Raw genomic sequence first — 12,132 nt, forward strand, 5'->3', positions numbered from 1 at the left:
AATGCATTGTTTCAAAGCCAAGCTGATTTGGAATGTTTGTATAACAGAGCAGAACAGTATGATATCAGCATGAAGCCTCACTTTCACACAGCTCTCTTTTCCTTCTCACAGGTCCACTGTGTTGTCCTCTCTGTTCTCCTCTGGAACCATCTCTCTGCCATGTTCACACCCGGGTTGGGCATCTCAGCTCTCTGCCATGTTCACACCCGGGTTGGGCGTCTCATCTCTCTGCCATGTTCACACCCGGGTTGGGCGTCTCATCTCTCTGCCATGTTCACACCCGGGTTGGGCGTCTCATCTCTCTGCCATGTCCACACCCGGGTTGGGCGTCTCATCTCTCTGCCATGTTCACACCCGGGTTGGGCGTCTCATCTCTCTGCCATGTTCACACCCGGGTTGGGCGTCTCATCTCTCTGCCATGTTCACACCCGGGTTGGGCGTCTCATCTCTCTGCCATGTTCACACCCGGGTTGGGCGTCTCATCTCTTTGCCATGTTCACACCCGGGTTGGGCGTCTCATCTCTCTGCCATGTTCACACCCGGGTTGGGCGTCTCATCTCTCTGCCATGTTCACACCCGGGTTGGGCGTCTCAGCTCTCTGCCATGTTCACACCCGGGTTGGGCGTCTCAGCTCTCTGCCATGTTCACACCCGGGTTGGGCGCCTCAGCTCTCTGCCATGTTCACACCTGGGTTGGGCGTCTCATCTCTCTGCCATGTTCACACCCGGGTTGGGTGTCTCATCTCTCTGCCATGTTCACACCCGGGTTGGGTGTCTCATCCTTCTGCCATGTTCACACCCGGGTTGGGTGTCTCATCTCTCTGCCATGTTCACACCCGGGTTGGGTGTCTCAGCTCTCTGCCATGTTCACACCCGGGTTGGGTGTCTCAGCTCTCTGTAAGGAAGTCTAAGATCCCTGCACCTTTTCCCCGTAGATGGTTCCGTTAAACCGCAATGAGGTGCATTCTTCCTTTGATTCCTTGCATCCTCTCTCCTACTCCCTCCCTCAAAATGCAGGCTACAAATTGAAGGGTACTAATACTAAAGTGAGTTATAAATGTATGTGGGTATTAAAACTCTGAACTTGTATTACTGACGGTGGACAGTGGATAATATTTAACATGATAGGCTACAAATGCAAAATAGTGAAAGTCGGGGCATCTAATTAAAACATTTGAGAGTGCACAGAGGTTAAACGGCAGTCATCAGCTTGGTAATTAAAAGGAAAAAATGAAGTAGATATTTTTCCACTTGGAACCTGACAGGAAGCTCAACCTTATTAATGGTTTTCTCGTACATAAAGCTGGTGGAATTAAGTCAAGGTCAGAATACGCATATCCGTAGACACTTCTGCCATCTCCAACCCAAACGAATAGCTGGCTGGTACATCCATTTCCCCATGCTTAAGTTCAAGGTCAGAATGCGCACAGACAGGAAAGTGCATGAAAAAGGAATTAAGTTCCTTTTATGTGCGCATATCTTGGTTCTGAATTGCCCCTTTTAAAGACGTGTATGTTCATGTAACTTTTAAAGACGTGTATGTTCATGTAACTTTTAAAGACGTGTGTTCATATAACTTTTAAAGACGTGTATGTTCATATAACTTTTAAAGACGTGTATGTTCATATAACTTTTAAAGACGTGTGTTCATGTAACTTTTAAAGACGTGTATGCTCATATAACTTTTAAAGACGTGTATGCTCATATAACTTTTAAAGACGTGTATGCTCATATAACTTTTAAAGACGTGTATGTTCATATAACTTTTAAAGACGTGTATGTTCATATAACTTTTAAAGACGTGTATGCTCATGTAACTTTTAAAGACGTGTATGCTCATATAACTTTTAAAGACGTGTATGTTCATGTAACTTTTAAAGACGTGTATGCTCATATAACTTTTAAAGACGTGTATGTTCATGTAACTTTTAAAGACGTGTATGTTCATGTAACTTTTAAAGACGTGTATGCTCATGTAACTTTTAAAGACGTGTATGTTCATATAACTTTTAAAGACGTGTATGCTCATATAACTTTTAAAGACGTGTATGTTCATGTAACTTTTAAAGACGTGTATGTTCATATAACTTTTAAAGACGTGTATGTTCATGTAACTTTTAAAGACGTGTGTTCATGTAACTTTTAAAGACGTGTATGCTCATATAACTTTTAAAGACGTGTATGTTCATGTAACTTTTAAAGACGTGTATGTTCATGTAACTTTTAAAGACGTGTATGTTCATGTAACTTTTAAAGACGTGTATGTTCATGTAACTTTTAAAGACGTGTATGCTCATATAACTTTTAAAGACGTGTATGTTCATATAACTTTTAAAGACGTGTATGTTCATATAACTTTTAAAGACGTGTATGCTCATATAACTTTTAAAGACGTGTATGTTCATGTAACTTTTAAAGACGTGTATGTTCATGTAACTTTTAAAGACGTGTATGTTCATATAACTTTTAAACTGGTCTCAAACTTGTAAAACACATAATAATATAAATCACTACACGGTACAAGAAAAGTGATGTTCTGGTTCAATTTGACCCTCAATTTGACCTTAGTCTATATATCTTTTGAATGGTGTGTCCTAGAAATAAGCTGCTTTCTGCACAGGAATGATATCCCTATGATACTCAGACGCTGAACAACACTGATCTGGAGTCAAATTGACCTGCAATTTGACTCTTGAACTTTCTGTAAAACACATAATAAAAATAAATAAAATAAATCACTACATGGTACAAGAAAAGTGACATCCATGATGTTCTGGGTCAATTTGACCCCCATAATTTGACCTTGACCTTAGTATATATAACTTTTGACTGGAGTGTCCTAGAAACAAGCTGCACAGGAATGGTGCAACCACGCCGACCACATAGATATGAGAATGATTTCCCTATGATGTTCAGAGGCTGAGCAACACTGATCTGAATTTCAGCTAAAACTGAGTTTTGACAAATGTTGACTTAAAACGTTGGATCACGGACGATCTGACGGATTTATGACTTTGACATGCATCAAACATTTGGCTCTATTGAAAGGTTGGGGCTATTCACCCAAGGAAAAGAGCATCTGAAAGAAGACATTCTCAGCAACATTTAAGGGAAACTGTGCTTTCTGTGACTGTACCTACTGTATTAACCTGGAACATAACTTGTGTGTAGGGTTTCCTGTATTAAGTCTCGCTATTGTTATTTTACTGCTGCTCTTTAATTACTTGTTCATTTTATTTCTTATTCTTATCCATTTTTTTTAAATATTTTTTTAAACTGCATTGTTAGTTAGGGGTTCATAAGTAAGCATTTCACTGTAAGGTCTACAACTGTTGTATTCGGTGCAAGTGACTAAAATTTGATTTGAAGGAGAGCATAATAGTTGACCTACAGTATACATGACCGTTGAAATTCATTTGACCTCAGTTTAATAACATACAAGAACATCATCTTCATAACATATATTATCTATTATACATATCACATGCAAAAGCATAAAGAGCAATACACATCCTCTTCTTACATAACCCTTTCCTGCAGTCAAACAACCTAGTGGCCTCGTTGGTAGAATGTTATTCATATTTTTTTATTATTAATAAACAGGATTTTAAAAAATGCAGAAAATCTATGTCAAACAGTTTCGTTATATTTCAGTCTTCTGTGATGTACAGTATATAAAGTCTATTGGGATGTAAATTCAAAATGTAATACATTTCAACTCTATATCTGACATGGTACAGGTGTCTTCTTTTTTTTAAGCCCATGTGTGAGTTGTATACTTTTGTTTCAAAGTACATTTTCTTAAGACTACCAAGTCACCCTGATTTAGCCCACTGCATTAAAAGGTTATCTCACAGTTTATACAACAGAGTCGCTGAGTCTGTCTCTCTAAATTCATTGAAGCTGTGTGTGTATGTGTACATGCGTGCGTGCGTGTACATCTGTGAAGTTACATTTGTGTGTGTGTGTCAGGTGAGGCTGTACTGTCCCAGAGCAATGATCAGGTCCTGTAGAGGTTGTGTGTGTTCTGCTTCCAGCAGGTCGTGTTGAAGGCTGAAGTGTGTGAGGTGTATGAACAACGTGTTGAGGTGGGGGTGTAGTCCCAGAACCAGGGCCTCTCTGTAGTGACTCCAGTAGATATGAGCCAGAACACGGAACAACAGCAGAAACACCTTCTTGACCAAGAAAACAAAGCCTGCTGGGAACACTGACCCTGGTAAAATGAGATGGATAGGATGTAGAGAGGTGTTGGGGATAAGAGAGGGAAGGGAAATAGTGAGGAGGCAGAGGATGATGTGTAAGGTAGTGGGGGAGTGGGAATGAAAGGGGAGAAGGGTTGAGTATTTTATTGACTGATAGATCAGTTGGTTTGTTATGTTGTAGTCATTGGTTGATGATCAGTAGGGCAGTGAATGTCTGCAGCACTTGTGTTCATTTACTATACTGTGTGTGCGTGCGTGCGTGCGTGCGTGCGTGCGTGCGTGCGTACGTACCTGCTCTGGTGGGGAAGACGTCTTCATCTGTCAGTAGGTCTTGGATGTAGGACATGGTATAGTCAAAGTAGAGAGGAGCGGAACACCTCAACTTCTTCCCCTGATCGTCTGTCCATGTATACACTCTACACACAGACACATTGAGGGAGCAGAAGGGTATGTCTGCATGAGTGTGAATATTAACATGTGTGTGTGTGTGTTTGAGTGTGACTTACATGTTATTTGGTCCGCAGGCTGTAGGACAGGTGGTAGGAGTACATAACTCAGAAAGGGTACTGGAGAACAGGTTAATATGCTTAAAGAACGCTACCGCTGGAGAGGGGGAGAGAGAAACAGTTTAGGTTATAGTAATGCAATATTGGGATTAGGGATATACAAAATTAACCCTAACTCTTTTGGCATAACCCTAAAGTAACCGTATCTTCATGTCTACATCCCGGTTCAACCATAACCTCAACCACAACTCTAATCTTGGCATAACCCTATCTCACTTTATGTTTAACCCTGGTTTAACCCTAACCCTAACACTCCCAAATAGGGCTCCCATTTCTGAATTCCCAATGTATGTGTGTGTGCGTGCGTGCGTGCGTGCGTATATATATATACTGACTGTTGCTGGCGAGCCACTCAGCCTGGTCCAGTCCGGGTGGCAGGGCGGTGAGGGCGGTCATGTCGGTGTGTGTGATCCTCTCAGAGACATACTGCTGCTGCAGATAGGGACGCTCCTCCAACACCAGCTCATTGTTATTATCTCCCCTAAACAATACAACACACACAGTTAAAGTGTGAGTGTGTCTGTCAGTATTTAAGTGTCCATGTTTCACTGCTCCAGCTGCAGTCATCAGATTGCATCGTTTGCAGTCTGGACTATATGGTTTACTATATGCTCACACACACAGCTGTTGCTGCAGTCTCTTCCCAGGTAGCACATAACATTCTGAAAACCAATTGTGTTTGTCTTGTTATTCTGGAAAATAACTCCAATTGACTCTCAACTAATTCATACCTTCAGGTTAATACATTTACCACTATATTATTCTAATTGTAGTCTTATAGAGTTATTACTAAAATAACTCATAAGTCAGGTCTTCTTAGAAAACCAGTTGGTCCAATAACTAGACTGGTGCCCTGCTAATCATTTCAAAGTAATAAGTGTACACACTACCTTACAGTATGTATTAACTCATTTGTTAGTACAATTAACTGTTTCAGAAAAAAACCACAATATTTAGGAGTGACCAAGCTATACGATTTATATGATTCATATTTGGTTGTACACTCCCATTTCATTGGTTGTACACTCCCATTTCATTGGTTGTACACTCCCATTTCATTGGTTGTACACTCCCATTTCATTGGTTGTACACTCCCATTTCATTGGTTGTACACTCCCATTTCATTGGTAATAATAGATTTTTGACCCCATCTGTCACTTCTTTGTTCCTTATTCAGGCAGAAAGGGTGTAATCTCACAGAGAAATGCTGTGATGTGTTGGCTTCAGTTCTCAGCTCAAACTCCTCTAATCTAGGAGAGAGCTGGACCTGAGTGATACTAAACTGCAGGATGCAGGACTGGAGCTGTTCTCTGCTCAACTGGGGAATCCACACTGTAAACCGAAGACACTGAAGTAATGACATCGCTCAAATATGCCATTAAAACTAATTTGTTAGAAAATATTAATAGATCCTTCATCTAGAGCTGAGATGGAAATGTTTTTCTCCCATTGCAGGCTGAGAGTTGTAAAGTCACAGCGGAAGGCTTTTACTTCTCTGGCTTCAGCTCTGAGGTCAAATCTCTCACACCTGATAGAGCTGGATCTGAGTAACAATGAACTGCAGGATTTAGGAGTACAGCTGCTCTCTGGAGGACAAGGGAGTCCACACTGTAAACTGGAGGTTTTGAGGTGAGATATATCATACAGAACTTTGGGCATATTCTATCTCAGCCAGTGTGTGTCAGCGAGTGTGAATATATACATACTGAAATACACATTCGGTATATATTCATGCATGTTGTAGTACAATGTTCCTTAGAGCTTGGTGAGAGCATGGTTATCCTATGGTTATTTTGCATACAGCCTTCCCACAACTTTCTGGGAATGGTGCAGAATAGTCACTTGGTTGGGAACATTCTCAGCACATTTAAGGAATTTGACAAAAAAAAAAAAAAATTGTGGTTATTTCATTACTTTAACCTTAAAGTTTAAACATGGTTAGATTTGTCAATTTTGGTAACGTTCAAGGAACGTTCTCCAACTGGTTTGACATTGGGGAATGTTCTCCAATAGTTCAGAGAACATTAAGAAACAACTTTCTTCTGTGGGAATTTCAGTACTTCAGCATAACGTTTCCTACAGGTTTCCTCATAGTTCTATTTGTTATTGTTACATAAAACCCACAAAACATTAGTAACGTTCAAAGAATGTTCTAAGAACATTATTAAAAAATATATACGTTCCGTTCTCAGTGTCAACAAAACTTTGAAATGGGGTCTGTTTGAATAGACTAAAATGAATAAAGAAAGCTTTGAATAAATATAAAAATTTAAAATAAACACACTAGCGCCATCCCGGTGGTACAGTGGACTAGTTCAAAGGATAGAGAATAGAAGATCATAAGTGCGAATCTCACTGACACCGTGCCACAATAAAATGCCTAAGCCAATTAATTTCAATGTCCTCCTATCTGTGTTCAAAACAGTTAACCTAAGCTAGCAGTGTTATTAAAAGTCATTTAAAAATGTTCAAATAACCAATCATTTCCATTCTCAGAATGTTCATAAAACAATCTCAGAACCTCCCTGCAAACTAAAAAAATGTACTCCCAGAACAAGCAACATTTTCACTTCCATTCTTAAAAAGTTTTAAAAAAAACATTGTTTTATCGGTCAGGAAGATTCGTTACCAGACCAGTGGGAAACCAAAAACGTTCTCTGTCACAACTTCCAAGGACCGACAGTGACCAAAAATATCAACGCATGTAAAGTGTTGGTCCCATGTTTCATGAGCTGAAATAAAAGATCCCAGAAAGGTTCCATACACACAAAAACCTTATTTCTCTCAAATGTTGTGCAAAAATTTGTTTACACCCGTTAGTGAGCTTTTCTCCTTTTCCACAATAATCCATCCACCTGACAGGTGTGGCATATCAAGAAACTGATTAAACAGATGCACCTTGTGCTGGGGACAATACAAGGCCACTCTAAAATGTGCAGTGTTTTCACAACACAATGCCCATTGATGTCTCAAGTTTTGAGGGAGGGTGCAATTGGCATGCTGACTGCAGGAATGTCCACCAGAACTGTTGGTAGATAATTTAATGTTAATTTCTCTACCAAAAGCCATTTCCAACGTCCTTTTAGAGAATTTGGCCAACCGGCCTCACAACTGCAGACCACGTGTAACCACGCCAGCCCAGGACTTCCACATCCGACTTCCCCCCCTGCAGGATCATCTGAGAGCTGTCACCCAGACAGCTGATGAATCTGTTGGTTTGCACAACCAAAGAATTTCTGCACAAACTGTCAGAAACCGTCTCAGGGAATCTCATTTGCGTGCTTGTCGTCCTCACCAGGCTTTTGAGCTGATTGCAGTTCGGCATCATAACCGACTTCAGAGAATGGAAATTATTGTTTATTTGAAGGTTTTTAAATAACTTCCTTAACTTTCACTGAAGATTTAAATTATACTTTTAATTACACTGCTAGCTTAGGTTAAATGCTCACCTTCGATGGCCACTGGCACGCTGGAGAAGTGTGCTCTGCTCTTTCACGGATGAATCCCGGTTTCAACTGCACCGGGCAGATGACAGACGTCATGGCGTTATGTAGGTGAGCGGTCTGCTGATGTCAACATTGTGAACAGTGCCCCATGGTGGCGGGGGTGTTATGGTATGGACAGGCATAAGCTACGGACAACGAACACAATTGTATTTTATCGATAGCAATTTCAATGCACAGAGATACCGTGACGAGATCCCGAGGCCCATTGTCGTGCCATTCATCTGCCGCCATCACCTCATGTTTCAGCATGATAATACACTGCCTCATGTCGCAAGGATCTGTACACAATTCCTAGAAGCTGAAAATGTCCCAGTTCAGACATGTCGCCCATTGAGCATGTTTAGGATGCTCTGGATCAACGTATACGACAGTGTGTTCCAGTTCCTGCCAATATCCAGTCCAACATTCCACAAGCCTGATCAACTCTATGCGAAGGAGATGTGTCGCGCTGCATGAGGCAGATACTGACTGGGTTTCTGATCCACACCCATACCTTTTTTTTAAAGGTATCTGTGACCAACAGATGCAGATCTGTATTCCCAGTCATGTGAAATGCATATATTAGGGCCTAATCAATTCATGTAAATTGACTGGTTTCCTCATATGAACTGTAAGTCAGTAAAATGTTTGAAATAGGTGCATGCTGCGTTTATATTTTGGTTCAGTGTAAATATGCTAGCTTGGTTATCTCCGGTGCTCATGGGTGCTAAAGCGATTTAATTATGCGCCTGTGTAATGAGGTTAAAGAGCTGTGTGTCTGGTCGTTACGGAAGTATCTGTTCAGCTTAACAAATCAGAGATGAGGAGGGGCGGGCTGAGGAGATGATAAAGTGAGAGGGGTAATACTTTGTTATAATGCATTATAACCACAGACACATTAAATGTATTGTGATATTGGTCAATGTCTCTGTCCTAGAGAGTCTAAACCAGGGACTGGAGCCAGAGAGATTTGACTTCATGCAAAGCAGGTCCAAGTTTTCCACTGTACTACACTACACTGTCAATGTTTTCCACTGTCAATGTTTTCCACTGTACTACACTGTCAATGTTTTCTACTGTACTACACTGTCAATGTTTTCCACTGTCAATGTTTTCCACTGTACTACACTACACTGTCAACGTTTTCCACTGTACTACACTACACTGTCAACATTTTCCACTGTACTACACTACACTGTCAACGTTTTCCACTGTACTACACTACACTGTCAACATTTTCCACTGTACTACACTACACTGTCAACGTTTTCCACTGTACTACACTACACTGTCAACGTTTTCCACTGACTATATCAACACACAGTCAGTGAAGTGAAAGCAACGAAAATACTTTCAACCTTGATATCTGTGTGTGTATTTGAGAATGTGTGTGTGTGTGTGTGTGTGTGACCTTGTTACACTGATAACAGACACATTCTGTTCTCTATGAGGAGTTTCAGTCCCTGCTGGGGTTGCCTTGGTGTGTGTGTCCTATTGGCAAAACAGCATGGCCTTTGTCCACAGGAGAAAGAGAGAGACAGTGAGCAAGTGAATGATGACAGAGGGAGGTTAGGGTTAAAGGGTAAGGTCAGGGCAAAGTATGTAGGAATCTTCAGAATGGCTTTTAAACAGCATCTGGGGATGGTGCAGACAGAAGGAAGGTCACATTGGGAATCAATATAGTGAATTAGCGGTGAACACAGCGATCAGGCTGGTTTTACCACGCTGAGGGAACTGTCAACTCAACTTCCTCCCTATTCTACTCTACCCAATTGCCCCTTTATTTAGACTACCCTCTCTACCAACCACCTGTACACACACACACACACACACACACGAATCCAAAGTAGGTGGTGTGTTTATAGGTAAACAGAATCCACTGTGAGCCTGCTCTCTCACTCGTGTGTGTGTGTGTGTGTGTGTGTGTGTGTGTTAACGTTTCACTGCACTCTGTGGACGAAGCAAACAGTAAACCAAGCATAACTGTCTCTGTTCAAAAAGCCACACAAGCAATCTATATATTCATGACATTTTTTAAAGCACACACCATCTCTTCTTAAACACTTTTTGAACCACAATCCCATCATTCCTGTTTTTTGCCTCAGAAAAGGAATCTATATCCCCGTTGATGTTATCAGACAAATATGTGCCCCACACACACACACACACACACACACGTCCTTATAAATAGAACATTCCTCAGTTTACCATGTCCAGCAGCCGTCTCTCTTTTTCCCAGTCCCTACGTCTCTCGCTCTATCCTCAATTTTCTCTCTCCACCTCAGTTCAGATCTTTTGAGTTCTAACTAACTGTTCAACCTACTGCCAGCCCTACTCACAAACTCAGTCTAATCTGAACTAGCATAGAACAATGAGAGGGAAGGGGGGGAATGGATAGATTGAGAGAGAGGAAGTGGAGAGATACTCACAGTTTGTTGACGTCAGAGGGCTGGGGTACTATTTGTGTATCCGCAGCAGAGGGGTGACTCTGGCAGCCCCCCATGGCTGGGAGCTAAGACCTCGGAGTAGCCAGCGACAACCCTTTCCATCCGGGGCCGGGCTGTTACACACACAACATAACACACTCACACATGCTCTCACAGTCACTCATACAAAACACACTAACGTAGGCACACTATACTACACACTAACACACAGACCTCCTCCAGCAAAGTTCCAAATATGAATTATATTCCACAAGTGTAAAATCCACTGTGTACAGAAAAGTCCTCTTCTCCCTCCTCGTGTTAGTGTGTGTCCGTTAGTGTGTGTCTGTTCTTTGTCTGTGTCCCACGCCCCTAGACTCCTCCTCTGTGAGGTGGACAGGCAGGTTTCTCCACAAACATATTTACTGAGCCAAGAGCTCTCTACTCCTCCCCCTCCATCTCTACTCCACCCCTCCCTCCATCTCCCTGCACTAGGTAGCCTCGTGGTTAGAGCGTTGGGCCAGAAACCGAAAGGTTGCTGGATCGAATCCCCGAGCTGGCAAGGTACAAATCTGTCATTCTGCACCCTGAACAAGGCAGTTAACCCACTGTTCCCCGGTAGGCCGTCATTGTAAATAATAATTTGTTCTTAACTGACATGCCTAGTTAAATAAGGATTAAATAAAAAAAATAAAAAAATCTCTACTCCACCCGCTCTCCATCTCTAATCCACCCCCTCCATCTCTACTCCACCCCTTTCATCTCCACCCCACCCCCATCCCTACTCCACCCCCTCCCTTCCTACTCCACCCCCTCCCTCCCGCCATCTCTACTCCACCCCCCCTCCCTCCATCTCTACTCCACCCCCCCTCCCTCCATCTCTACTCCACCTCTACTCCATCCCCTCCCTCCCTCCATCTATACTACTCCCCCTCTACTCCACCACCCCCTCCCTCTCTACTCCATCCCCTCCCTCCATGTCTACTCCACCCCTCCCTCCCTCTCTACTCCAACCCCTCACTCCACTCCCTCCCATTTCTACTCCAGCCCCTCCCTCCTTCTCTACTCCACACCCTGCCTCCATCTCTCTACTCCACCCACTCCATCTCTAGTCCAACCCTCTCTCCCTCAATCTCTACTCCAACTCCCTCTCTACTCCCACCCCTCACCCCACTCCCTCCATCTCTACTCCACCCCCTCCCTCCACTCCCTCTCTACTCCAACCCCTCACTCCACTCCCTCCATCTCTACATCTCTACTCCACCCCCTCACTCCACTCCCTCCATCTCTACTCCAGCCCCTCCCTCCTTCTCTACTCCACACCGCCCCCCCATCTCTACTCCATCCCATCCATCCCTCACTCCACTCCCTCCCTCTCTACTCCACCCCCTCCCTCCCTCTCTACTCCACCCCCTCACTCCCTCTCTACTCCACACCATCCCTCCATCTCTACT

At 42.7% G+C, this 12,132-nt stretch overlaps 1 protein-coding gene across 2 annotated transcripts; it reads right to left on the minus strand.

The window, feature by feature from the left end:
- Nucleotides 1-3,252: 3,252 nt before the first annotated feature.
- LOC139406318 (MOB kinase activator 2) lies at nucleotides 3,253-11,075 on the minus strand. 2 transcript variants are annotated; one of them, XM_071148823.1, is made up of 6 exons: nucleotides 10,913-11,060; nucleotides 10,682-10,812; nucleotides 5,103-5,248; nucleotides 4,708-4,804; nucleotides 4,493-4,617; nucleotides 3,405-4,212 (listed from the first exon to the last, which is right to left on the minus strand). In XM_071148823.1, exons 2-6 carry the CDS (start codon nucleotides 10,753-10,755, stop codon nucleotides 3,968-3,970), a joined length of 687 nt encoding a protein of 228 aa, XP_071004924.1. In that variant the 5' UTR covers nucleotides 10,756-10,812; nucleotides 10,913-11,060; the 3' UTR covers nucleotides 3,405-3,967. The 2 variants fall into 2 exon arrangements, with proteins under 2 accessions (XP_071004916.1, XP_071004924.1); XM_071148815.1 differs by having other exon boundaries at nucleotides 3,253-4,212; nucleotides 10,682-11,075.
- Nucleotides 11,076-12,132: the final 1,057 nt, after the last annotated feature.

This window comes from Oncorhynchus clarkii, chromosome 1, assembly GCF_045791955.1.
Source record: "Oncorhynchus clarkii lewisi isolate Uvic-CL-2024 chromosome 1, UVic_Ocla_1.0, whole genome shotgun sequence".
Lineage (NCBI taxonomy): Eukaryota > Metazoa > Chordata > Actinopteri > Salmoniformes > Salmonidae > Oncorhynchus > Oncorhynchus clarkii.